Source organism: Eutrema salsugineum, unplaced genomic scaffold, assembly GCF_000478725.1.
Source record: "Eutrema salsugineum unplaced genomic scaffold, Eutsalg1_0 scaffold_9, whole genome shotgun sequence".
Taxonomy (NCBI): Eukaryota; Viridiplantae; Streptophyta; class Magnoliopsida; order Brassicales; family Brassicaceae; genus Eutrema; species Eutrema salsugineum.
Genome location: NW_006256342.1, coordinates 2885308 through 2909354, shown reverse-complemented (window position 1 = coordinate 2909354; position 24047 = coordinate 2885308). Strand labels below are relative to the sequence as shown.

The 24047-nt window shown below is 36.5% G+C and overlaps 7 protein-coding genes across 8 annotated transcripts; 2 read left to right on the top strand and 5 right to left on the bottom strand.

Moving 5' to 3' along the window:
• Positions 1 to 113: 113 nt before the first annotated feature.
• Positions 114 to 1298, top strand: LOC18008799 (H/ACA ribonucleoprotein complex subunit 2-like protein). Its single transcript, XM_006390423.2, has 4 exons — positions 114 to 287; positions 503 to 572; positions 726 to 831; positions 921 to 1298. Exons 1-4 carry the CDS (start codon positions 158 to 160, stop codon positions 1083 to 1085), a joined length of 471 nt encoding a protein of 156 aa, XP_006390485.1. The 5' UTR covers positions 114 to 157; the 3' UTR covers positions 1086 to 1298.
• LOC18008944 (uridine-cytidine kinase C) lies at positions 1173 to 5367 on the bottom strand. Of its 2 annotated transcripts, none has more exons than XM_024152655.1 (12): positions 5247 to 5367; positions 4418 to 4823; positions 4224 to 4338; positions 3757 to 3952; positions 3479 to 3592; positions 3187 to 3360; positions 2810 to 3004; positions 2586 to 2708; positions 2384 to 2496; positions 2136 to 2298; positions 1798 to 2019; positions 1173 to 1556 (listed from the first exon to the last, which is right to left on the bottom strand). In XM_024152655.1, exons 2-12 carry the CDS (start codon positions 4752 to 4754, stop codon positions 1338 to 1340), a joined length of 1971 nt encoding a protein of 656 aa, XP_024008423.1. In that variant the 5' UTR covers positions 4755 to 4823; positions 5247 to 5367; the 3' UTR covers positions 1173 to 1337. The 2 variants fall into 2 exon arrangements, with proteins under 2 accessions (XP_024008423.1, XP_006390484.1); XM_006390422.2 differs by having other exon boundaries at positions 2136 to 2259.
• A 348-nt stretch (positions 5368 to 5715) lies between these two features.
• LOC18008957 (serine protease SPPA, chloroplastic) lies at positions 5716 to 9948 on the top strand. The gene is made up of 13 exons (XM_006390421.2): positions 5716 to 6177; positions 6360 to 6543; positions 6656 to 6793; positions 6912 to 7082; positions 7163 to 7266; positions 7528 to 7595; positions 8051 to 8217; positions 8320 to 8389; positions 8590 to 8744; positions 8860 to 8965; positions 9168 to 9255; positions 9338 to 9481; positions 9601 to 9948. Exons 1-13 carry the CDS (start codon positions 5758 to 5760, stop codon positions 9832 to 9834), a joined length of 2049 nt encoding a protein of 682 aa, XP_006390483.1. The 5' UTR covers positions 5716 to 5757; the 3' UTR covers positions 9835 to 9948.
• A 2167-nt stretch (positions 9949 to 12115) lies between these two features.
• Positions 12116 to 13292, bottom strand: LOC18008594 (protein STRICTOSIDINE SYNTHASE-LIKE 12). Its single transcript, XM_006390418.2, has 3 exons — positions 13034 to 13292; positions 12681 to 12950; positions 12116 to 12587 (listed from the first exon to the last, which is right to left on the bottom strand). The coding sequence occupies exons 1-3, from the start codon at positions 13276 to 13278 to the stop codon at positions 12116 to 12118; spliced, it is 987 nt and encodes a 328-aa protein (XP_006390480.1). The 5' UTR covers positions 13279 to 13292.
• A 455-nt stretch (positions 13293 to 13747) lies between these two features.
• Positions 13748 to 15565, bottom strand: LOC18008275 (protein STRICTOSIDINE SYNTHASE-LIKE 11). Its single transcript, XM_006390417.2, has 3 exons — positions 15328 to 15565; positions 14602 to 14871; positions 13748 to 14245 (listed from the first exon to the last, which is right to left on the bottom strand). The coding sequence occupies exons 1-3, from the start codon at positions 15561 to 15563 to the stop codon at positions 13762 to 13764; spliced, it is 990 nt and encodes a 329-aa protein (XP_006390479.1). The 5' UTR covers positions 15564 to 15565; the 3' UTR covers positions 13748 to 13761.
• Positions 15566 to 18703: 3138 nt separating this feature from the next.
• Positions 18704 to 20616, bottom strand: LOC18008962 (protein STRICTOSIDINE SYNTHASE-LIKE 12). The gene is made up of 3 exons (XM_024153206.1): positions 20347 to 20616; positions 19629 to 19898; positions 18704 to 19233 (listed from the first exon to the last, which is right to left on the bottom strand). The coding sequence occupies exons 1-3, from the start codon at positions 20577 to 20579 to the stop codon at positions 18753 to 18755; spliced, it is 984 nt and encodes a 327-aa protein (XP_024008974.1). The 5' UTR covers positions 20580 to 20616; the 3' UTR covers positions 18704 to 18752.
• Positions 20617 to 21448: 832 nt separating this feature from the next.
• On the bottom strand, positions 21449 to 23536 carry LOC18008697 (protein STRICTOSIDINE SYNTHASE-LIKE 12). The gene is made up of 3 exons (XM_006390415.2): positions 23236 to 23536; positions 22210 to 22479; positions 21449 to 22085 (listed from the first exon to the last, which is right to left on the bottom strand). Exons 1-3 carry the CDS (start codon positions 23472 to 23474, stop codon positions 21608 to 21610), a joined length of 987 nt encoding a protein of 328 aa, XP_006390477.1. The 5' UTR covers positions 23475 to 23536; the 3' UTR covers positions 21449 to 21607.
• Positions 23537 to 24047: the final 511 nt, after the last annotated feature.

Sequence of the window (24047 nt, the reverse complement as noted above, 5' to 3'; positions counted from 1 at the left end):
AGAACCGGATTGATCTTAAACCGATAAAAAAACGAACCTACGGTTTATGTTTGCGATTTGCGGTTTTGTTGTCTCCTAGGTAGAAACCCTAGCTCAAACCCATAGAGCTCAAAGTCCAGAACAGAAAGTGTGGAGGGAGGGAGGGAGAGAGAAAGAGATGGGGAGCGACAGCGAAGCAGAGAAGGTGCACCTAAAGGAGAAGAAGAAGGTAGTAGCTTTGGCTCCGATTGCTAAACCTCTTGCCGGCAAAAAGCTATGCAAACGAACCCTCAAGCTTGTTCGCACAGGTACCGATTTATAGCGCAACACTCTCTTATAAAATGTTTTTGTTCCCATGAATCCTAAATATTCCTGACAGAAGCTAATGAATGAAACAAAAACCCCTAATTCCTGAAAGTCTTGTACTTTGTGTTTGTTAACTAACAATTCCTTTGATTAGCGAACGAAAGCAGTATTTTTCAAACAGTTGATCAGTTTTGGTTTCATCTATTTAATCTTTTAGCTGCTGAAAACAAATGCGTGAAGAGAGGAGTGAAGGAAGTGGTTAAGAGCATTCGCCGTGGCCACAAAGGGTTAGTTTTCTATGCTTTGAAATTCCAGGTTTCCGTTAGTTTTGTTTGGTAATCCTTAAACCAGAGCTAGAGAGTTTCTCTCTATTACAAAGGCTTATCTGTTTTTCTTGGTTCATGTGAAAATCAATAACGAGTATTGTTTTCCTTACGCAGAGTCTGTGTCATAGCTGGTAATATATCTCCTATTGATGTCATAACTCATGTCCCGATCTTGTGCGAAGAGTCAAACATCCCTTACGTCTATGTTCCCTCAAAGGAGGTAAGTTTCTCATTTGATTTCCGCATTCATTGACTCTCAGAATTTTGAAGAGATTCTTAAACTTCTTATCATTACCATCTTCTCCCTAGGATCTCGCAACTGCTGGAGCAACCAAGCGGCCAACATGTTGCGTTCTTATCCTAACAAAGCCTGCGAAAGGAGAACTAAGCCCGAAAATTCAAGAGAAACTCAAGACAGACTATGATCAAGTTGTTGAAGATGTCAAAGAACTTGCTTCTTCTACTGTCTATTAGGATTGCATTAGGATTTAGGATATACAAATTGCTCTTTACTGTCTCATGTCTCATTGCACTCTCTATTTTTCGTCCATGTCTGCCAGAAAAAAGTATTTGAGTTTTCTCAGATGGTAATGTAAAAACGAATCAGCCTCTTATTCTTGGCTCATGTTACATTGTCGAGACTGAATTGTCAAGCGTGTATCACAAACCCTATTATTTACATCATTCCCACTATTTGTCTAGTGAAGTAACGAATTGTTACAGAAACTATTTCAGACGACTGTAGGCAAAAATGCCGAGACAGCCAATGGCCAAAGCAACAAGGACAGGTACAGTAGAGGATTCGAGGTTTTGTGTTGTGCTGTTTGTTCTGTTGCTGTCTAGTCTCTCTATGCGAGACCTTTCTCCAACATACTCCCGAAGAAGATTGCTCAGTGTGTCCATTTGATGCATTATCTGACGTTGTCCACGAGCAACGAGTATAACCTGTCCAGATGATAAAAGTATATTAAAAAAATCAACTAGAGAAATGAACTATGATTCAGATAGGTTCCACTGTCTCTATCGAACCTAGAGCTCTCTCTCTGATGCACCTATGTTCGACAGGAGCTAAACAGAACTGAAGTAATTATCAATTGATGCATCTTGATGTTATTGTCTATTGGAGTGAAGCAATCAAGAATAAAATTGAGCATGTGCTTCTGATTTTGGAGAGTTATAAACATACCTCTTCCATCAGAGGAGATTCCCTTACGAGCTGAGATGAGGATGAGGACAGCGATAAGAGGGACCCGTTTCCGTTTTCCATTGGTAAAGCCAAGTTATGTTGACTACCTGAAGCAGCTATCCTGTTCGGGATCTTGGAATTCAACTCTTCAATGCGGGATGTGAATTCATCCATCCTCTCGTTCAGTGTTGATATTTGGTCCGAGAGCTGAGTGATAACACCCTATTGAAGAACATTATATGTCCAGTCATTCAATTGTAAGCCAAAGTTACGACTTTGCAACAATAGAACCATAGATTTAAAGATCTCAGGGGCAAAAAGCAGAGAGACCACTTTACCTGATTTGGAAGAGTGGCAGGTGAAGCAGGGGCTATGGCATCTAACATTCTATTGTTAACAGCAAGTCTTGTCAAGTTAGGCAAGACTTTGTGTCTTTGGTTTGAGTAAGACTTTGATACGCCGCTGTTAACATGTGCATCATTACACAAGTCAGATGACTCCCTGACGTAACATACATTGTCTTTGTTCTTAGATTCTGTCTTTTTTTCTCAATAATAGCCAATCAAAGAGAAGGACTAGAGGATACCCGTGAAGATATTTCATTCTACTATCAGCAGAAGCTCTTGAGAGGGCTTCCTTAGGGCTAGAAACTGTATCATCATCTAAGCTAAGTTTTGTCTTCAAGTCATCTGGCAAAGCCTGAAAACATCACCAGTGTGCCCGAATATACAAAATTACCATCATGACATGATCAGCCGGATCAGTGTGTAATAAACCACAACTCATACCATAACATCATTCACAAGCCTCTCCAGCTGTATCTGTTCAATATATGTATGTGGAACATATGAACCTTCCAATCCAAGTTGATCTGCCACATTTTTGACGAAGGAACGGTCTTTACCTTGTACCTTCATATAAGAGTTGGAAAAAATAAATCATTATTAGTTTCAAAATACCACCCAAAAGCCAGTATAAGATTTTTTTATAGAGCAAGAGAAGCAGATATTACCTGGACATATGTCCGGTTCAGTTGTTCCAACCAATCAGTCTTCACAATAACCTTGTCATCATCAAAGATATGACTTTTTCTTTTTAAGATTGTTGCAATGGTGTAACCCAGAGCCATTAATCCTCCGAGAAGGCGAACACTGACTTCAAAAGTTATTCTGGGTGATATAATAAATGGACGATCTGTAACCCACTCCTGAAAGCAATATATAGAAGGGCAATCATTCATCAAATCGACCACCCATTCATTCAGCTTTCATATAAGACTACAATGTATCTGCCCATCTGTATTCAATCTGATATGGTGTTTGTACATAAGAAAAGTAGTGTGAACAAGTATTACAAAAGAAAAGTAGTGTGAACAAGTATTAACCAAACCTCAAACATGAGATTGTATTTTCCATCCCGGTTCCTCATTCGGAGGTATGATTGGCATGCTTCAGGATCCTCGCCTGGTGGTAGCAGATAGATGTCATAAGTTTCCTCTGTACGTTCCTTGAAATCTTCAGACATAGCAGCCTTCATTTGTTCTGGTGTTACAGCCTTCGTTGACTACAATAAGATAACAAAACTCACTCCAACCATGAAAAAATTGCTGCTATAATACTGCAGCTGCAGATGATATAAAAGCGCCACAATATACACGTTCGAACAATATAAATGTTGTAACCTTTAAAATATATGTTGGATTCTGAAAGCCACTGAAGGGGTTAAACTTGTTTTGGATCTTAATCTGAGCTGTCTTCAGATCAGGTTCAATAAATGCCTTGTACATAGGATAAACCTGGTCGGAGAAAAACACATAAGCGAGATTTCATTGTCCAAAAACTCAAAACAAACAGCAAGAGTCATCATTTCATGTTTTATCCATATTTGAAACGACTCCACACAGCAAGGGAGATTAACCATAACAAAAAATAAAAGATGGGAAAAGATTAGCGTAAAAACCGTCTCAGATATCTGATGAATTATTTCTTCAGGTTCCTGGCCAGCACGTTGAATGTCCCGCAAAACACGCTTGACAAGATCGAAGTGCACTCCACCAGTGACAGAGACACGAAGATCAAGCAAAGGCCGTAGCTTCTCACTCAAAGCGTATATGCCTTCAAGAATAACAATGCGAGAGCTAGGCACCTCAAGCGTTCTACACAAAAGAACGAGAGAAACGCATAAGTCAATTACAGGTGTGTAGCTCTTATCAACTAACATTTGTTCAGAAACTACTAGCCAATGTACGAAGACATATATAAATCGTTTTTTCCCCTAAAAGATGTAACGTTAAAATGAAAACCATAGTGTGTAATTACTTTGTCCATCAGGCCTAAATCAAGTGGTTCTCAGGAATTCAACTATAATGCTGTCTGTCCACACAACTTTTCAACTGTGGATTATACACCAACAGGGAAAATCAATACCTGTAACCAATTCGTGAACTTGACTTGAAGTCATATATTGGAACCTGAACAGATTTTCCCTCCTTTAGGCCATGTATATTGTCAAGAAGTGTATCATAGTCGGTCAACCGTGGGTCTGCAAGAAAAAATATTGTTCACATACCTAAGAAAAATAAATGATTGAATCAAGCCATAACAAGAAGGGTGTAACATACCATCAAAGTTTCCATCGATCACACGAGTACCATCATTGTAGTTGTCCATGTTTATGATAGCAATGCTAGGCATGAAGTTGAGGATTTTCTCTGTGAAGATTGTTTTCCCAGCTCCAGAAGGACCAGCTAACCCAACCAAAATGAGCCCATCGTTCTTCTGAGCCAATAGTTGGCAAGCTCGAATAACAGCGTAGAAACCCTTTTCAAAAGACAATGGATCCTCAATGGGAACAATCTCATATCTTCCAGAGTCCTTTCTTTTAATCAGCTGAACCTGATCCCGCAATAGCCCATGCCTCCGGCGAGGTGAGAGAGCAACAGAGCTATCGAGCACCATTGCAAGTAGCTGAGAAACAGAACCGATGCACCAAAGTTCCAATGAAGACGAGAATCTGGAATGTTCAAACTACAGGAAAAGACAAGACTTTCCCGTTATCAATTCGATTCGAGTAAGCTATAAATTCTTGATATCAATAGCTGCAGATGCATACGAACAGTTATTAAGCAAGATATAGTAATATTAGTCTAATCGGATCAAAAGCTCAGCATAAATTTCATTCAATTTAACAAAATCGATAAAGATCAATCAGACGCAGAGGAAAAGATTGACATGCGTATCAAAAATACTCAAAATGCAAGATTTTTGAGCTTCAAACTTATCACTGCAATACGACTTCAACGAACACTTTACCCATACGATCAAGACGATTAAATCAAACAAAGACTCAACGGATAACATTCCGAATCTGATCGTAAACGAAAGAATCAAAGAACAATAGAGACGACAAACTGAGAATCTCTATAAATAAACGTTTCAGTCTTCACCTACCGGAAGAAGAGTCAAATCCGGAAAAATACTTCGCGCGCGATGACGCAAAAAGCTCCGGCACCCGAAAGAGATGAGAAGAATATAGTTGAAGATATTTTTCGTAGCAGTCAATGAGAGTAAGAAAGATGATGGAACGAGGAAGACGGCAGTTATACTAGCTATGACGAGAAATCACTAGAGAGATCTCAGATAGTAAACCACTCATACCAATTCATTTGAATTTCGAATTGTTTCCGGTTATTAACATGTTAGAACCAGAAATTGAATGAAATAATTTCGGTTTCCACTTCGGTTCGTATTCCTCAGATTCAAATGAATCGAACTTAACCGGAAATGGATTAGCGAATCATGCGAGCCGTCAATCCACGTAACGACTTTGACCGTCACACGTCACTCACGGTGAAGCAGCGACGACGTGGAAGAAAGTATACCTTCACAATCCTCTTTCTTCTCCTTTTCTCCTTTTTCTTCCACTGGAACGAAATTTCGCAGCAGAAGAGGCACAGAAACAATGGCGAAGCTGCTACTCCTTCACGCGCCTCATGTAGTACCTAGATTTAGCAGCTGTTGGTCACTTGTCTCAGCATCGGCTTTATACAGAAGACCTCTTCTCGTGAATTCCCAATTCTCCTCCTCGGATTCGTATCCATCCCATATCGGACCTCGTCTTCGTTCTCCGTACAGTCGGAGATTCTCTGCTCGTGCCTTCGACGATTCATCTGCTTCCTCGGCGGAGATGGAGAAAGAGCAGCAGGAACAGCGGCCGGACGGAGTTTCTCGGGAAAGAGATGAGGACTATCCTACCGGAGAAATGGTTTATGAGGATAGGAACGCGTGGGAGAGTTTTGTTGTGAAGTTGCGGATGCTAGTTGCTTATCCTTGCCAGCGTGTTCGCAAGGGAAGCGTCTTGACCATGACATTGCGTGGCCAGGTTTCGTCATTTGTTTCCTCGTCTCTTCTCATTTGTGTCCTTCTTAGATGCTGGTATTTGTAGTAGGACTGTTGTTTTCTGATTCTGGGTTGCGATTTCCAGTGAAAAGTTTGTTGTTATATTCCTCTGTATCTTAGAGTGAGGTTTGAGGTTCTTTCGATCTTTGTTTTTTTTATTTCCAGATCTCTGATCAGTTAAAGAGCCGTTTCTCTTCAGGGCTTTCCCTGCCCCAGATCTCTGAAAATTTGGTGAAAGCTGCATATGATCCTCGTATCGCTGGAGTCTACCTTCACATTGAGCCTTTGAGTTGTGGGTGGGGAAAAGTTGAAGAAATTCGAAGGCATATATTGGATTTTAAGAAATCAGGTAGCTCCTGACTCTATAACTGTTTTTTCAAGATTTTCTTTAGTTGGAAGTTCATTCTCTCTTTAGCTCTCACATGCTTTGTATTAGCTAATTAAAACACATGCTTTCTCAGGTAAATTTATTGTTGGGTATATCAACATATGTGGACTAAAGGAATATTATCTTGGTTGTGCATGCAATGAGCTCTATGCTCCGCCTAGTGCCTATTCCTTTCTGTATGGTTTGACTGTTCAAGCATCTTTTCTTGGAGGTAAGCATTGGTTCTTCTTTGGCTCATTTTATCACATAAGAAGTAGTAACTAGAAGTATGTCTTATGTTCTATATCAATATCATACACAATCGTAACTAGTTATTTTTCAAATTGTAGGTGTCTTCGAGAAAGTGGGGATTGAACCTCAAGTTCAAAGAATTGGAAAATACAAAAGTGCCGGAGATCAGCTTTCTCGCAAAAATATATCCGAGGAGAATTATGAGATGCTGAGCGTGCTACTTGATAACATTTATGCAAATTGGTTGGATGGTGTTTCTGATTCAACAGGTACGAGACTTGTTCACAATGTTGTTATGGCTTTAAAAATTCAGTTCTCTCATGAGTGGCTTCTGCTTAGAAATATGCAGGAAAACAGCGAGAAGATGTTGAGAGTTTCATCAATCAAGGAGTTTACGAAATTGAAAAGCTAAAGGAAGAAGGGCTGATAAAGGATATTCGGTATGATGATGAGGTAATTCCATTTCTATTCTCTTATTGTAGATGGGATTCATTACCTTCTACGTAATCCCAAAAGCCCGAAGTGATGATCCTTGCTATTTCATCCTTTATCATGAACTTTTCCTTTTGGATCTTTTTGGTATCCTCTCAAAATATTGGGATGGATTATTTACAATAGTTATAAAGACTCCCTACTAAACCTTTTCATAAGAGAATTAAATACTGCTCCCGTACTGTTTCTGATATATATCATTCAATTTGAATGTTCCTGCAGGTCATATCGATGCTAAAAGAGAGGCTTGGAGTCGAAAAAGACAAAAAGCTTCCTACTGTTGATTACAAGTAAATAACTCTTACTATATGGATCTGTCAAATTGAGGCTTACTGAATCTAGAGCTATTATCTTTGCATGTCCAATTGGCTCAACCCTTGTGCTACTAGGTAATATATACATAATGGGTCCTGGCCCCTAGGCTGTTCCTACATTATTGGTTAATCTGTATTAGAGTCAGTGTATTGAGCAAATGAATATCCTGTGGCAGTACCGAACAGAGATCGTAACTCAACAAAGTGTAGATCATATATTTCTTCTCTTTTGGTTCTCATTGTAGGGGAAATAAATGTTTTTACGAACTTTTTTGTACTGGTGTTATGCATACTCAATTGACTTCAGATTTTCTGTTGCGTATTTTACTTATTTGGATTTTCTTCTACGGTTTCCTTCTAGCCTCACGCACTTTTTAAAATTTTACGGGCTAGTAACATGCAGATATTCTGGATTGATATACTTTATGCAGGAAATACTCAGGTGTTAAGAAGTGGACTCTTGGTCTAAGCGGCGGTCGAGATCAAATAGCTATAATTAGAGCAGGGGGAAGCATTTCTCGGGTTAAGGGTCCGCTAAGCACTCCTGGTTCAGCTATCATTGCAGAACAACTGATTGAGAAGATCCGCAGTGTAAGAGGTAAATCTGTTTTTTTTTTTGCTTAATGTTTTCTTCTACAAATATACTTTTGTCTTCTTCAACAGCAGCTCAAAACTTTCTGTTTCCTATTTTCTTTTGAAGAGTCCAAAAAATATAAGGCTGCCATCATCCGAATTGACAGTCCAGGAGGCGATGCACTCGCTTCTGATTTGTAAGTAGATTTGATTAATCTTTAATGCTGTGAAATTGTACCTTTGATACTCTCGTATGATTTAACATGTCATGTATGATCATTTGTCATCTATGTAAGTTTAGGGTTGAAGCCCTATCCTAATTAATTCAGTAGAATGGATTAAGAATGCTATGGAATATCTTCGAGGTTTTATCATAATTCTACGTAGTGGTACACAGAATGTGGAGGGAGATCAAACTACTGGCTGAATCAAAACCCGTCATCGCATCAATGTCAGATGTGGCAGCAAGCGGAGGCTATTACATGGCAATGGCTGCAAACACCATTGTTGCTGAAAATTTGACACTAACCGGCTCGATTGGAGTTGTCACAGGTGATCTTTCTTTGTCTACTTGCCAAATAGAAAGTTATGTGCTCTGCATCTTTGTACAACTATCTCTTTCACCCTCGCCGTACTTAATTGCTATTGTGTGTTCTTGTTCTTGCAGCAAGATTTACCTTAGCCAAACTATATGAAAAGATTGGCTTCAACAAGGAAACTATATCTAGAGGAAAATATGCTGAGCTTCTGGGGGCTGAGGAGAGACCTTTTAAGTAAGTGGTCTCACTCCGTTTATCACAACGAGTATTACCTTGTTAGGTTTTAACCGTCTAAGACTTCTTTTGGCATCCAATTGATGCCAAGTTGATTTTTGCTGTTGTCAAATTCGATCCTCGAGACTGCTACTTAAGAACTTGTAAGCTCCTTTGATTCACAGTTTTATTTAAACAAAAAAAAAAACAATTGTGTTTTCAGGCCAGAGGAAGCAGAACTGTTCGGGAAGTCTGCACAGCATGCATATCAGCTTTTCCGGGATAAAGCAGCCTTATCAAGATCAATGCCGGTATATGTTCCAAACTAGTATTTCTCTCTTGTTTTGCTATTTTCAATGCATTTTAGACTAAATTGCTCTCTCATGCTCTTAGGTTGACAAGATGGAAGAAGTAGCACAAGGAAGAGTGTGGACCGGTAAGGATGCACATTCTCGTGGTCTAGTCGATGCTCTTGGCGGGCTTTCCCGAGCTATAGCCATCGCTAAGAAGAAAGCTAATATTCCTCTTCACAAGAAGGTTCGCCTCTATAAATTCCCATTTGCTTCAGTGACCTCATCTTTGTAACAAATCATTAAATCTCAAGACAGCTTAAAGTAGCTTACAAACCATTTTGGTTTTTCTTGTGCTAAATTCAGGTTACTCTTGTCGAGATTTCGAGACCTTCTACATCATTACCAGATATCTTAAGCGGCATAGGAAGCTCGGTGATTGGAGTGGATAGAACATTGAAAGGATTACTCGATGAATTAACAGTCACCGAGGGAGTTCAAGCTCGAATGGACGGAATCATGTTTCAGCAACTTGGCCGAGATTCCTTAGCAACTCCTATTATCGATCTTCTTAGAGATTATCTCAGCTCTCTACGATGATTTCAAACTTCCCTGGAGAGCCAAGAGTTTAATTGAATCTCATTTGATCTGTAACAAAAGAAACATTTTTAAAGCCAGACTAAATAAAACTTCATAAATGAAATTAAACTGATACCAAGTTAAAACCGAGGAAACATGAAGTTAATGTGAAACAAGTTACACAAGTCGTTTGAAACAAACTGAAGTTCGATTATATTAGGGGCCTATTTTCAAAAGCTGAAATTACGAAATTATAACCGGACACAAACTAGCGCTACGACCTCTAATCTCCTATAGTATAAAAAGTAGTAACTAAGACGCACACTCTGCCAAAACTCAAATCTATAAGAGGAAACACAACCTAAAGAAACACTGAAAGGTTGAAAAACTCACTAAAGCTTAAATAATGTTTGCCTCTACATACAAGATTAATTTGAATAACAAGTTTTTTTAACACTCACATGAGATCTATTCAAGACTAGAGTATAGCTTCTCTCAAGAGCTGCAAAATAGTTTCAAGAGTATTTCAATAGAGATTGTCAAATAGCTGAAAAATATAACAAAGCAGTAACCTTTATTATTTTAGATGTTGTTTAGTATTGGAAGTAGGATTTAAAATCATCATCTGTATTGAAATGCTTGGAAACAATTTTGTAGACTTCGACCACCAAATGTGGGAACTTTAGCTACGTACTCAAGAATTATTTCTTAACAATTCCTCATAACTGTCTGACACATTCAAGAATTTCAAAATAATTAGGCTCGGTATATGTGTTTGTAATGCGTTATGATTTATAGAAACTAACCTTCATATTTCCCTAGAACTTATGGCAGTGTGCAAAGTTGTTCCTCACCAGTCGGACTAAGTAGATAAAAATGATCTATTTTCTGATGTGCCCTATGAAAATGGCATCTAGACTAAGCCAAACATTACCATTTTCCGTTAGTTTATAACACATTTTTAGTTAATTTTTGTTGTTAGATCATTTTGCACAAAAGTCTTAATTACGTTTTTATAGTAATAATATTGGTAAAGCTTTTTAACAATATTTATGGATATTTTATTGATAAACCATTATAAAAGAACTCAATTATGTGAATTTGATGAATGGTTTTGCAAGTAAAAATGCTCAAAAAAATCATTTTTTTAACAATAATTTTTTGGTTTTATTGTTTTATTGTTTTTTTACAAATGGTTTATGGTGTTGGGTTGTTTTATAAAATGTTTAAACTGGTTTTTTTATATTACTAGTATTTGTGATTTTAAATTAAATAATATATGAAAAGACATGATTTTAAAATTTAACCATCTAAAACATTGGACAACTGGACCAGCACTGACCGAATCTCATTTTGATCTGTAATTAAAGAAACATCTTTAACCAAACTTAATAAAAGTTCATAAATGAAACTAAACTGATATCAAGGTAAAACCGGTGAAACATGAAGTTAATGTGAAACAAGTTTCAGGTCTTGCCAATTACAGTTTCAGCTAATCTCTATATATATACACATGCACTTTTCTCTCTTATAACACCAAGATAAACTAGAAGCAATAATGAAGACCTCGATGAAGACCATCTCCTTCTTAGTAGTCGTTCTCTCCATTTCTGCAATCTCCTTAGCCGAGAAGAGTCCTGTGGAAATTTGCATAAGAAGAAACATCGCCCAATCCCTTTCTCCTTCTCCTTCAAACAAACCCACAATAACGTATTCTCAGTTCGACCTGGTAGACGAATTATGCAGAGACGAGACGCGAATCATAATGTACTTTTTGAAACTGAACGGAAAGTTCCCAACTTACTACGTCAAGGCATTGTGCAATGTATTCGGACACGACGAAAATCTTGTTAGGGAATACGTCACTGAGAAATGGTTGAATCATTCGAAGAAGCTCATGGATAGCTTAACTTGCATAACAAGAAACATCTTGATAATCAAGAAAAGCCCTGTGGAAGCTTGCATAAGAAGAAACATCGCTCAATCGCTTTCTCCTTCTCCTTCAAACAAACCCAAAACATCTCCTTTCGACATGGAAGATGAACTATGCAGAGACGAGACACGAATCATCATGTACTTCTTGAAACTGAACGGAAAGTTCCCACCTTACTACGTCAAGGCATTGTGCAATATTTTTGGAGACGACGAAATGAAAGTGAAAGAATACGTTACTACGAAATGGTTAAATCATTCGAAGAATCTCATCAATAGCTTAACTTGTGCTTCTCGATAAAAAGATCTGTAATTTTTTGAAGGGGTTAACAGAATCAAAGTCTTTATAATAAAATTTTGCTTTTCTTCATTACAAATTTCCAACAAAATTGGTCGTGAGTGTTCCCATGTAAACAATGTTTTTATATTCATTCACTTCACTGACTAGTGTATCTCCGTAATATTCTCCGAGCGATATACGCCGGAGAATCTCACCGTCGGAACTGATTTTCACAGCTGTCGGCTCTGTGGGGACCACTATAAGCTTCACAGAGTTCGAGGCGACCCAGAAATCTCCACCGTCTGTTCGCCTTATGTTGTCCGGACCCGGGATCGAAGGAACGAGAATCTCCCACGTGTTGGCTTTTGGACCCTTGATCCAATATTTCAAAATCCGATTCCTCAAGAACTCTCCCACCAGAACAAACTCTCCGTCGGAGCTCACGGCGCATCCGGCGGAACCACTCAAACCGCTTAACAAAACGGTAACGGTTTTCATCTTTGGATCGTACCTAAAGAGCCTCCCGGTCGCATCTTTAACAGCAACCGCCAAGACAAGTTGACTGAAAAGTGAAAACCAAAAAAAAAAATTATGGTACAAAACCGGTAGACATATTAACCAGTACAAAACCAAATCACGACAACTTTCCATTAACCTGGGGCCAAATCTCGTGCTAAAAGATGTGAAGTAAACCAAACCAGTGACCGGATCTACATCCAAACCGTCAAGGAACCGAAAAGGAAAACCGCCTGCGCTATCGGCTAGGCGCTTGGCTTGGCCACCACGGTGTGAAACCATGTACAAACCTAAGAATGCATCGGCTATGTACAAATCTCCGGTTTTCTCGTTGAAAGCTAAACCGACCGGTCTACCACAGATGTTACCAAGAAAAGACCCAATCGCTTTGTCACATAGTGATTTGTTCCTGTGAATTAGACACAAACTATTACAAAAACATGTGTATGTATAACAATGTATGCGTATGAATATTGAATTAGTAGAACATACGCAGTTGGTGAAATGTAAGCGAACTCTGCAAAGCCAAGTTTTGGCCCTTGGTATTTTAGTATCTTGCCGCCGGAGACTCCTGTATAAGGTCCTCCACCATGGGAATCGAAAGCGAAAGCTTCGGGTCCGGAGATTTGCGGTGGCAACGGAATCTTCTGGAAGGTTTGAAGGGAGGAGACAAGGGAATGAGATGAGAAGAGAATCAGCAAAAAGCAGAGGATGAAGACTCTCAGTGTTTGCGACATTCTGATTCATCAATGCATCACATGAAACAGAACATATCGTTTTTATAAACACGCACAAGGTTTGTCTTCGGTTTGATTGGATATCAACCGGTTGGTCAATGGTTCTTAACCGGTTCTTGATTAGTTAGATGCTCTTTTTTGACATAAGTCACAAGACTTTTGTCTTTTCTTTACAATATTTACTAATTAAATTTAGCAATATATTTTGTTAAGAAAAAATTTCGTCTTTTTGAGTTTTTTTCTGTCTCTTTCTCACGTGAACCCGACCAACTTTCCAGCTAATCCGAATATAAACTAATGAAACTATTTCGATTACTGTTCACGTACTATAATTCGTAAACAACCATCTTCAAACAATGATAAACTGATAAATCATTTTATCTATAATAGAACCAACATTAACCGGATGATATCTATCTGATCAACGGTTTATTCATAAACAATCACTTTTATTTCTACAACACAAACTATGAAATAAAATAGTTACTTTTTGAGCTTAAGAATCCCGGCGAAAGGTCCAAAGAGTGTTCCGACGTAAAGCTGTCCTTTGAATTCGTTAACCTCACTGACCAAAGTATCCCCAAACTTATCCTTCACAGAAATTGTATGGAGGACTTTACCGTCAGAATTGACTTTAACCGCCGACGGGTTTGTTGGTCCAGTGGCCGTGTTCACGACCGAAGCAACCCAAAAGTTTCCGGAAGAACCGATTCTCTTGATGTTGTCAGGGTTCGAGACCGAATTGGTGAAGTCTTCAGAAGAACCAGCTTTAGGTCCTTTGATCCAATACCTCTTGATGTTACTTTTTGTGAACTGACTAACCAACACGAAGGAGCCGTCTGAGCTAACTGCGCATCCAGCTGAGCCACTTAGGCCTTCCATCAATACAGTCACGACTTTCTTTGATGGATCGTATTTGAAGAGTTTTCCAGTAGCGTCTTTTGATGCAACTGCTTTCAACACATCCCTGTATGCACGCATAACAAGTTATACAAGTCCAAGAGGTATCAAATCTTTATTAAAAAAAACTGATATCAAATCTTTTCTTAGTACAAGATCGTTACTCCAAGCAAAATCTACATAATACCACCATTAGACTCTACTTAATAAGCTAAACTATTATAAATGAAACTGTTATATAGTTTATAGTATAAGCTAAACGACAATTAATGAAAGAAAAAACGAGATTTGGTATTATTAAAGAAAAACAAAATTTGAAAAGAAATTACGATGACTTTTTTTGTATGAAGATAGTATATATTTGTTTTGTTTTATGTGATAATTTTAAACTTATTTAATATGAAAAGAGAAATAAAAGTTAACCCAGGGCTAAATTTTGAGCTGAAGGAAGTGAAATAGACGACGCCGGTGGTGGGATCAACGTCTAGACCATCGAGAAACAAGAAGGGCTTGCCGTCAATATTATCGGCGATCTTCTTGGCCAAACCGCCGCCGCGAGAAATGACGTGGAGACCCAACGGAGCATCGGCGACGTAGAGCTCTCCTGTTTTGTCGTTGAAAGCTATTCCCGCCGGCCGGCCGCATTTTCCGATGTTAGCGGTTCCAAGTGCTCCGTCGCACGATTGTGACTTCCTGAAATCAATTATGTACTATAGAACTTTTCTATATATAAAAAACAATATAGAATATATAAAATAAATAAATACTTTAGTCTCCGACCTATTGTCTATTGATTACTTTGTTGAAATAAGATCAGAAATTTTAGCAAAAAAAAATATCCGGAACTAATTGGGTAACGAAAAAGGTTGAAATATGTTTCTGTCAAAAAAATTATGGTTTCTATTTTCCATATTTAAAATTGATTGCAAATATTCCATATTTGACTATTTCACAACGTCGAGGTATGTGTTTATATCGTATTTTGTACGTAAATAATTTTTTCAAGGATTTACTAATACCAAAATATTCGTATAATTTGGCAAGAATTCTGATGTCATTTGCATCTGGATTGTTCTGTTCATGTTATCTATGTTTCCAACAAAAGTTATGAATCTTGTAATCTTGGCGATAAAACAAAACCAAACTTACGAGGATTCCGTGATATAGCCAAAATCGACGTAACCTTTCTGCGGTAGGTATTTAAGGATTTTACCTCCGGAGACTCCGGTGTAGAAACCTTTTCCGGTGGAATCAAAAGCAAAAGCTTCAGGGCCTGACCTCTTTCCCGGCACCGGAATTTTCTGGAAAGGTGTAGCGTTTGAGAAAACCGCAGAAGAAAGAGAGAGAATAAGAAGAAGAGAAATTACGGAGAGAAAGGATGTCATAACTTTTCTTGGTTGAGTTTTTATTAACTATCAGATGAGGTTTGTAATAATCTGTATATTTATAGATTTGATTTTTCTTACTTTTCAAAATTTCCTTCTATTACGATCTCTTCTTTTGTATTCATTCAAGTATTCATAGAGTTTCTATTTGTATAGGGAAGCAAATCAGACTAAACTCAATAATAAATTGAATATAAGGAACAGGATACGACTATATTATTATTATGTTAATTTCTAAAAAATTATTAGAAGAATATTGATGTAAGATATGGGGTATCTTAGAAGCAATTGATTAAAAATGAATATATACGGTAGTTGATGGATAATATACCATTTTCTTACGCATTTTCAGTTTTGAACGTGATTTCACTATTTTTAATTAACATTCATCAAATTTTCACCTTTTCAAAAGTATTCTGCTATTTTGGGCGTGTAAGAATATAAATAAAACGAAAACGTTATTAAACTATTAAAATTATTTAGCGTTTTATGATTATGCAAAACTATATAATTTGGCTGTGATCATTCGACTATTCTAATATTACACTTTTTCTGATTTTCTTGTCAACCTTGTAATGTGGCATGTTATATAGTGTTCTATTTTTTCGGATAATTCGTGTTCAGATCTAATCTTGACATTTTTTTTTGAAAACAAAAGTCAACGAATTGCAATCCACAATCAATAACAGCTAAACAAAATAATATGTATCAGACTAAAACTAGCCATTAGCTGGTCAAATAATTGCAATCCACATTAACAGCTAACTAAAACTAGCCATTAGCTGGTCAAATAATTGCAATCCACATTAACAGCTAAACACATTAAAATGAGTCACGAACGTTCGGCGGTAAAAATTGAGTCTAGTGGAAAAGTGTCTAAAACCACGTCATTTTGCTAAATACCATAATATTGACATGCATAGATATTAAGGAATCCACTGATACAACGCATGTGATGGTTTAAAATATACATCTGCTCACAAAAGTATATGTATTTAGTAAGAAGTAACCAAAAACAGTATAAACGAAAACGCAAATTCGTCGTATGCTAGTAAAGAAACGTTCAAAATTTATGCAATTAAACTTAAAACATATGACGTCAAATATTAAAAAAAAATATTATTCGAAACGTATTCCACCTCAAGTATAACCAGGAAATAAGAAGGAACGAAATATATAAGAATGTGTATTTAAATATACAAGATCTTGCTTTCATTTCTGCTGAAACTGTTTGTTTTGAGCTCGGTTTAGGGCAGTTTTTGGTAAGAGTTGCAATTTTTGAAGCTCCCGCGTCTAAGCCCTTTAGTTTTTCTCTCTTTTGAGGCTTTATTTTCTCTCTTTTGAGCTATTTATAATCTATGTTTCCCGAGATATTATCTCAAAAATGTATTCTTACTTGTTTAAAATATATAATTTCAGATGACAAAAAAAAAATTATTGAGAAGGAACGAGAACTGAGTTGATATTATAACTTTTCTATTATAATTTAAACTACATGAATACTTGTGTATACATGCGGGTCTTTTTTGTAATGTATTTTTTTTAATCTCACAACAAATTGGTGACCTTAATACTGTGTAAAAATCTATTGTTTCTGTTATACATATTTAAAAATAGAAAGATTTTTTTTAAATATTAAATTGTTCTAAAAATTTATAGTTTAACACGAATGCACTGATATATTTTAAACTATATCACGTTATGTTCATTTTTCTCAACTCCTATAAAAACTTCTTAGCTCTCTCTTTTAGCTCTCTCTTAACCACAGTGATATAGTTGTTATTTGTTTCACATTGTTAAAAATTATCGTTGCATTATTAAAATATTACTCTAAATCTACTTTGAAAACTCTTTTTGTATTTTGGATTTGTAATTTTCTTAAAAAACCTAATTATACGATAACATTTGCCAATGAAATCACCAAAACACAATCCTAATCCAATCCTTCTAAACACTACACACACACACTCAAATAGACTCTTTAAACGACAACATTTTACTACTCATTTCTTCATCTTTTGTTCCACTTAGTTCCTACATGATTGGTGCCAAACTTTCAACAATCTTTCTTTTTTTGAACATGGTAAAATATATTTACCTCTGTTTAGTAGGTTATAAGCATTTCTATGGAATGTATTAAAATGATTAGTAGATTTTTTATTTTAACCATTAATTAGCTAAACAAACTGTCATACATATTCACAAACATTTACATAAACTTTATATTATAAGCAAATAAATAAATTTTTGGTAAATTATAATTAAAGAACTCTTAAGCTATACAATAACACTGCTACTTATTGACCCAGCTAATATATTCTACACATAATCACAATTAGACTCATAGAATATAGACCCCCATTGGCGGTCTCCTTGCAAAGGAACATCGTATAGAGGCTGCTTAGCCTTCGCATGGATATTTTGATGTCTACTGAAATAAAGAAATCAAAAGCTTTTATAGGTCATCACTGATTCTCTGTTGAGTTAGTAATTGATATCGTATCTAATAGTCATTCTGATTTACTTTGATTCCTTTTTTACTTACTTCCACAAACAGATATACCTTTCTCAATTCTTCTCTTTTGCGGTGGTGATGGTCCATTCTTTCTCTGCAACGTCATCTATTCTGATTTCCCAACACTTGTTCTCCTTCCTCGTGTTTATGTGCTCTCTCTGTTTCTTTTTTTTTTCTTTGTCATTAATCTCCTCCTCTCTCTCCCTCTCCTACTCACGGTTTGTCCTCTCTTCTCTTTTTTTCCTCCTTTCACGACTCTTTCTCCTTTTTTTTTTCTTATTTCTCCTTTTCTCTCTCTCGACCTCTTATGACTGCTTTTTTTTTTTTTAGTTCAGTAATCTAACTAAAATAACTTGTATATAAGGAGATATACATTAGTTAATTTAAGGAAGATGAATCACACTTTTTAGGAGAATTATCTTAATAAATGTATGTTTATCACTGAATTCAATGATTTAAGTAATAAATTGATGCTTATTTACGAAAATATTAATTTTAAAAATTATTAAATAATAAAAATCTAATAATTGTTTAGAAGATGATGCGTCAAAAGAATGAGTGCTTAGGTGTCAAATTTATGAGACTCAACTCACTCTTTATATAATAGATAATAGTAGAGAGACATTTCAACGTGACCACAAAATTGGTAGTAAAACCATGAGTTTAAAACCAATTTAAAGTTTCATAACTCCGGCAAAAGGTCCAGTAAGAGTTCCAATATAAAGTTTGCCGTCGAACTCGTTGGCTTCGCTGAGCAACGTATTCCCAAACTCATTCTTGAGGAAAATGGTCTGAAGCACTTTGCCATTAGAATCAATCTTGACCGCTGATGGGTCCGTTGGCATGACGACCTTGTTCTTGACCGAAGCAACCCAAAAGTTTCCAGTAGAACCAATCCTCCTGATGTTGTCGGGATTCGAGACATAATTTGAGAAGTTGTCATCAATAGTTCCAGCTTTGGGTCCTGTGATCCAATACCTCTTGATGTTACTCTTTATGAACTCGCTAACCAGCACGAACGAACCATCTGAGCTCACAGCACAACCAGCCGCACCACTTAGACTTTCCATTAATACTGTCACGGCTTTGGTCGCTGGGTCATATTTGAAGAGCTTTCCACTCGCGTCTTTTAATCCTACTGCGATAAACACTTCGCTGCATTGCGTTACCATCAAGGATCAGTACATGTATAGGAGTATGTTACATTAATTCAATCACAAAAATAGCACAAAAAATAGTTTTTGTTCCAAACTTAGCACACAAAATTAAATTACAAGTTTATTCAAATATTCCTATAGATTTATATTGTTAACCAATTTAATTCTCCTTAAAAAAATCCCGCTTTATGAGAATTTTGACGTTAAACTATGTAAAAAAAATTATCTTGACAAAAAAAGTTTTTAAACAGTATAAAACACAAAAAAATAAAATAATATGGTCAAATGCTAAACATAAAAATAGAAGATAAGAACTTGTAGCCTAACATATAAGAGTGCTTATTTGAGTTAAAAAAAAAACGATATATATAAAGAAGATTGAATATACTTTACCTGGGGCTGAACTTAGAACTGAATGAAGTGAAGTAGACAACGCCAGTGTTGGGATCAACGTCGAGACCGTCGAGAAACTTGAAGGGCTTTCCGTCGACACTGTCGGCGATCTTTGTGGCCAAACCTCCGGCAGGAGAGATAACGTGAAGACCCAACGGAGCATCAGCGACGTAAAGGTCACCTGTTTTCGGATTGAAGGCTATCCCCGCAGGTCGTCCACATTTCCCGGCCAATGCGGTTCCAACTACTCCTTTGCACCATGACGAATTCCTATTGTAATCAAAAACCAATCATAATACTCATTAACCACAAAAGGTTTTAAAACTTAAAATGTTAAAATAGAAACCTCCAAATTTCGGATTCTTGAAACTCTCTAATTATATATTGTTTTAGAACTATCAGATTGATGTTATAACTGGTAATGTCATAGTATTTCTTGCAGCCATAAACATATATCCTTTTAAAAGGAGCACAGCAATTCAAAAAGCAATGATCACAAGGAAATGAATTAATATTACAGTTGATGTTTAATTATATTAAACTCCAGTTGTCTTGAAACAAGAAGCATCATTACCAAAAGATGTGATCTTGGAAATCATAATTAAGAAACTGATTAAATTCCTTCTTTTTTTTTCTTTTGAAACAAGAAGCATAATGATCAAAAGATGTGATATTGGAAACCCTAATTAAGAATCTGATTTTAAAAGGAGAAACTTACGAAGTCTTGGTGATTCCGGCAAAGTCGACAAAACCCTTCTCGGGAGTATACTTGAGGATTTTACCACCGGAGACTCCGGTGTAAAAACCATTTCCGGTGGAATCAAAGGCAAAAGATTCAGGGCCTGATCTCTTTCCCGGCACCGGAAGTTTCTGAAAAGACGCGTCATCGGAGAAAACAGCCGACGAAAGAGAGAGAAGAAGAAGAGCAATCACGAAGATAGACGACGTCATACCGCGTGTATTCTTAGTTGTGTGTTTTTTTTTAAAAAAAATCAACGATCAATAGAATCTATGGTTGGTACAAGAAATCTGTTTATTTATAGATTTGATTTGAGAATAAGTAAGAAGAGACTTTTCTTCTTTTTTTTTGTCTCGTTGTTGACCAACAAAATGGAAAATATATCTTGTTTCCTTTTATAGATGGAGAGAAATATTCTTTCTCTAGGGGGGGTGAAGGGGGGGAGGAGGGGGGGATTTGGCAGATTTTGTGGAGGATAAAAGTCAAATCAATCCACATTAAATGCTGAATATTGAAGTATATATATAGAGTAACAAATCAGACTAAAATAAGCAAATCGTCTTAATCACAAGAATCAAATACGCCCATACAATGTTTTATCATGCAATGTTTTCAAAGCAAGTCTGGAAGCCAAACCGGATAAATGTTTAGATCACGGTTCAATGTAGTTTGACCGGACAGAACAAATTATTTTATTTTATTTTATTTTATTTTATTTTATTTTATTTTATTTTAAATACATGTAGAAAAAACAAACACACACATATGCTGAAGTATACAAAATATATACCAACACAACGGGAAGCTCATTTGGGAAAATTAAAGTAAACATAAATTATATTAATAGATAATGTTTTATATATAATTTGAATTGGTTTGCATGTGTTCATAGGTTAAATCATATATACTTTTATTATACTTTTTTGGTCTAACATGCATAAGTTAACTAGCTTGAGCAGAGTTTACAAAACTGAATTAACACGAGCGGGATCTACAACAAGATGCTAAATAGTCTGTTTTTATGTTTTTGCATTCAAAACAGTTGTTCTTTTTTTGTTCTTTTAAGATTTAGAAAATATTATTTGATCAAAGAATTAATCATACTGCTTTTTAATAAACATCAGACCATTATACGGTTGTGACCTTGCAACATTCAGTAATAAATATAATCTGTAAAGACAGGCTGCCTTCAAATCGGAGTGACAAACTAAGAAGTAACAACCACACTTTTATACCAAACTTAAAGCTTAAGGATTCCAGCAAAAGGGCCAGTGAGAGTCCCAATATAAAGACTACCGTCGAACTCGTTAACTTCGCTAAGCAAAGTGTCCCCAAACTGATCTTTTAGAGGAATTGTCTGAAGCACTTCACCGTCAGAGTTGACTTTGACCGCTGATGGGTTCGTAGGCACGACGATCTTGTTCACGACGGAAGCGACCCAGAAGTTTCCAGTAGAACCAATTCTTCTGATATTGTCAGGGTTTGAGACCGAGTTTGTGAAGTCTTCAGAAGAACCAGCTTTAGGTCCCTTGATCCAATACCTCTTGATGTTACTCTTTGTGAACTGACTGACCAACACGAACGAACCATCCGAGCTCACGGCACAACCGGCTGATCCACTTAGCCCTTCCATCAATACGGTCACGACCTTAGTTGATGGATCGTACTTGTAGAGTTTCCCGGTCGCGTCCTTTAATCCCAATGCAATCACCACTTGGCTACATATACATAGCAAAAACAACAACATATGTTTAGTAACAAAACCTTATATTTCATAACTTTAAGTGTTATCTTTGTTTTGTTTCAAAATTAAATGAAAATCTACACAAATAAAAACTTTACAGTGGGGTGAAGCGAGAGCTAAAGGAAGTGAAGTAAACGACACCAGTAGTGGGATCAACGTCAAGACCGTCAAGAAACTTGAAGGGCTTGCCGTCTACACTGTCGGCGATCTTTACGGCCAAACCACCGTTCGGAGAAACAACGTGAAGTCCCAACGGAGCATCGGCGACGTAGAGATCACCTGTTTTCTCATTGAAGGCTATCCCTGCTGGTCGACCGCATCTTCCGGCTAAAGCCGTTCCAAGTACTCCATCGCACCATGAAGAGTTCCTGAATATTAGTAGAAACAATTGAACAAAATAATCAAAAAAAAAAAAAAAAAAAAATCAAAGTATATGTATTATGTTAGTTATATGTATGTATTTTTTTTAGTATATGTATGTATTGTTTGCGTGTGTGTGTACGTATGTAGACGTTAGTTTGACTTTTTTTACGTGGAGGCGTGTGTGTGATTCTACTGAGACAGATGGATTTGGTTAGGACTTTGGATTTTACGAGACATTGCTAATATGCGCCGGGTCACCGATAAATATGAACGAGAAGAACTTCTAAGGTTGCGTCTCGTCCACTCGTCCCAAACATAAAGTTCCTAATCCTTCATCTAACTTTACGGGTGGACAAATTAAAATAATATACATGCTGTCCATTATCCCATTTTTCTGCGATATACAACACATGTAGAATTATACATGTCGAGTTGTCATCATTTAATGCTTTCACAAAAAATAAATAATCTATTCTCCGTATTTTTCTATACTCGTTATAATCCCCAAAAAATAATATACCTCATCATCTTCTAAATAAAATATTCCAGAACACCGGATTTAAATCCGGAAAAAATAGAGTTAACAACTCTGATCACACTCTTATCCCAAAGTGTTCCCCCAAAATTGCAGTACAAAACAAAAGGGGAAATGATAACGACTCACAATTTCACAAAAAGAAACGAATTCAACAAACCAAGAAGCATAATCATCAAAAGTTATGATCTTGGAGATCAAAAGAAAATAACTTAAAAAAACTTACGAGGATTCTGTGATCTGTGCAAAATCGACATAACCCGTCTCGGGAGTATACTTGAGGATTTTACCACCGGAAACACTGGTGTAGAATCCTTTTCCGGTGGAATCAAAGGCGAAAGCTTCAGGGCCTGACCTATTTTCCGGCAGCGGAAGTTTCTGGAAAGACGCGTCATCGGAGATTACAGCCGACGAAAGAGAGAGAAGAAGAAGCACAAGAAAAATCATGGAGGAAAATGACATCATAACGTTGCTATAGAATTCACAAAGAAAAGGATGAGTATGTTTCTCTGTAATCTGTATGTATGTCCATTTATAGGTTTGATTTTTTTTTGTTTTTTATATTTATATTTTATCTTTTTATTTTGTAAATTAAATGGACGACACACGTTATGCTCGTCTGGTTATTTTTATTATTATCAGTAGAGAGACACATTTTCTTCTCTTTGGGTTTTTTGACAGATTTTGTAGAATTATAAAAAAGTCAAATAGTTACAATCCACGTACATTGCTGAATATTGAGGTAGCTAGATGTCAACGTGCGTACGAAAGAAACGTGGCATAGCTAGACTGTTAATTTTGTATATAAGATTATATAACAATAAGACATATAGACAGGATACAAGTGTAATTCCAAGGAGCAGTTGATTACTAATACAAAATAAATTTTTTAAAAACACATTTTTCTGGACACTTAAAAGTTAAAGCAAAGTTTAAGCTTTGAATGGTTTGTAGCGGATGAAAACGACTAATTAGTCGATCTTCAGATATTGACAAACGAACAATATAATACGTCGTCGATTTTCGGATTTTCAACAG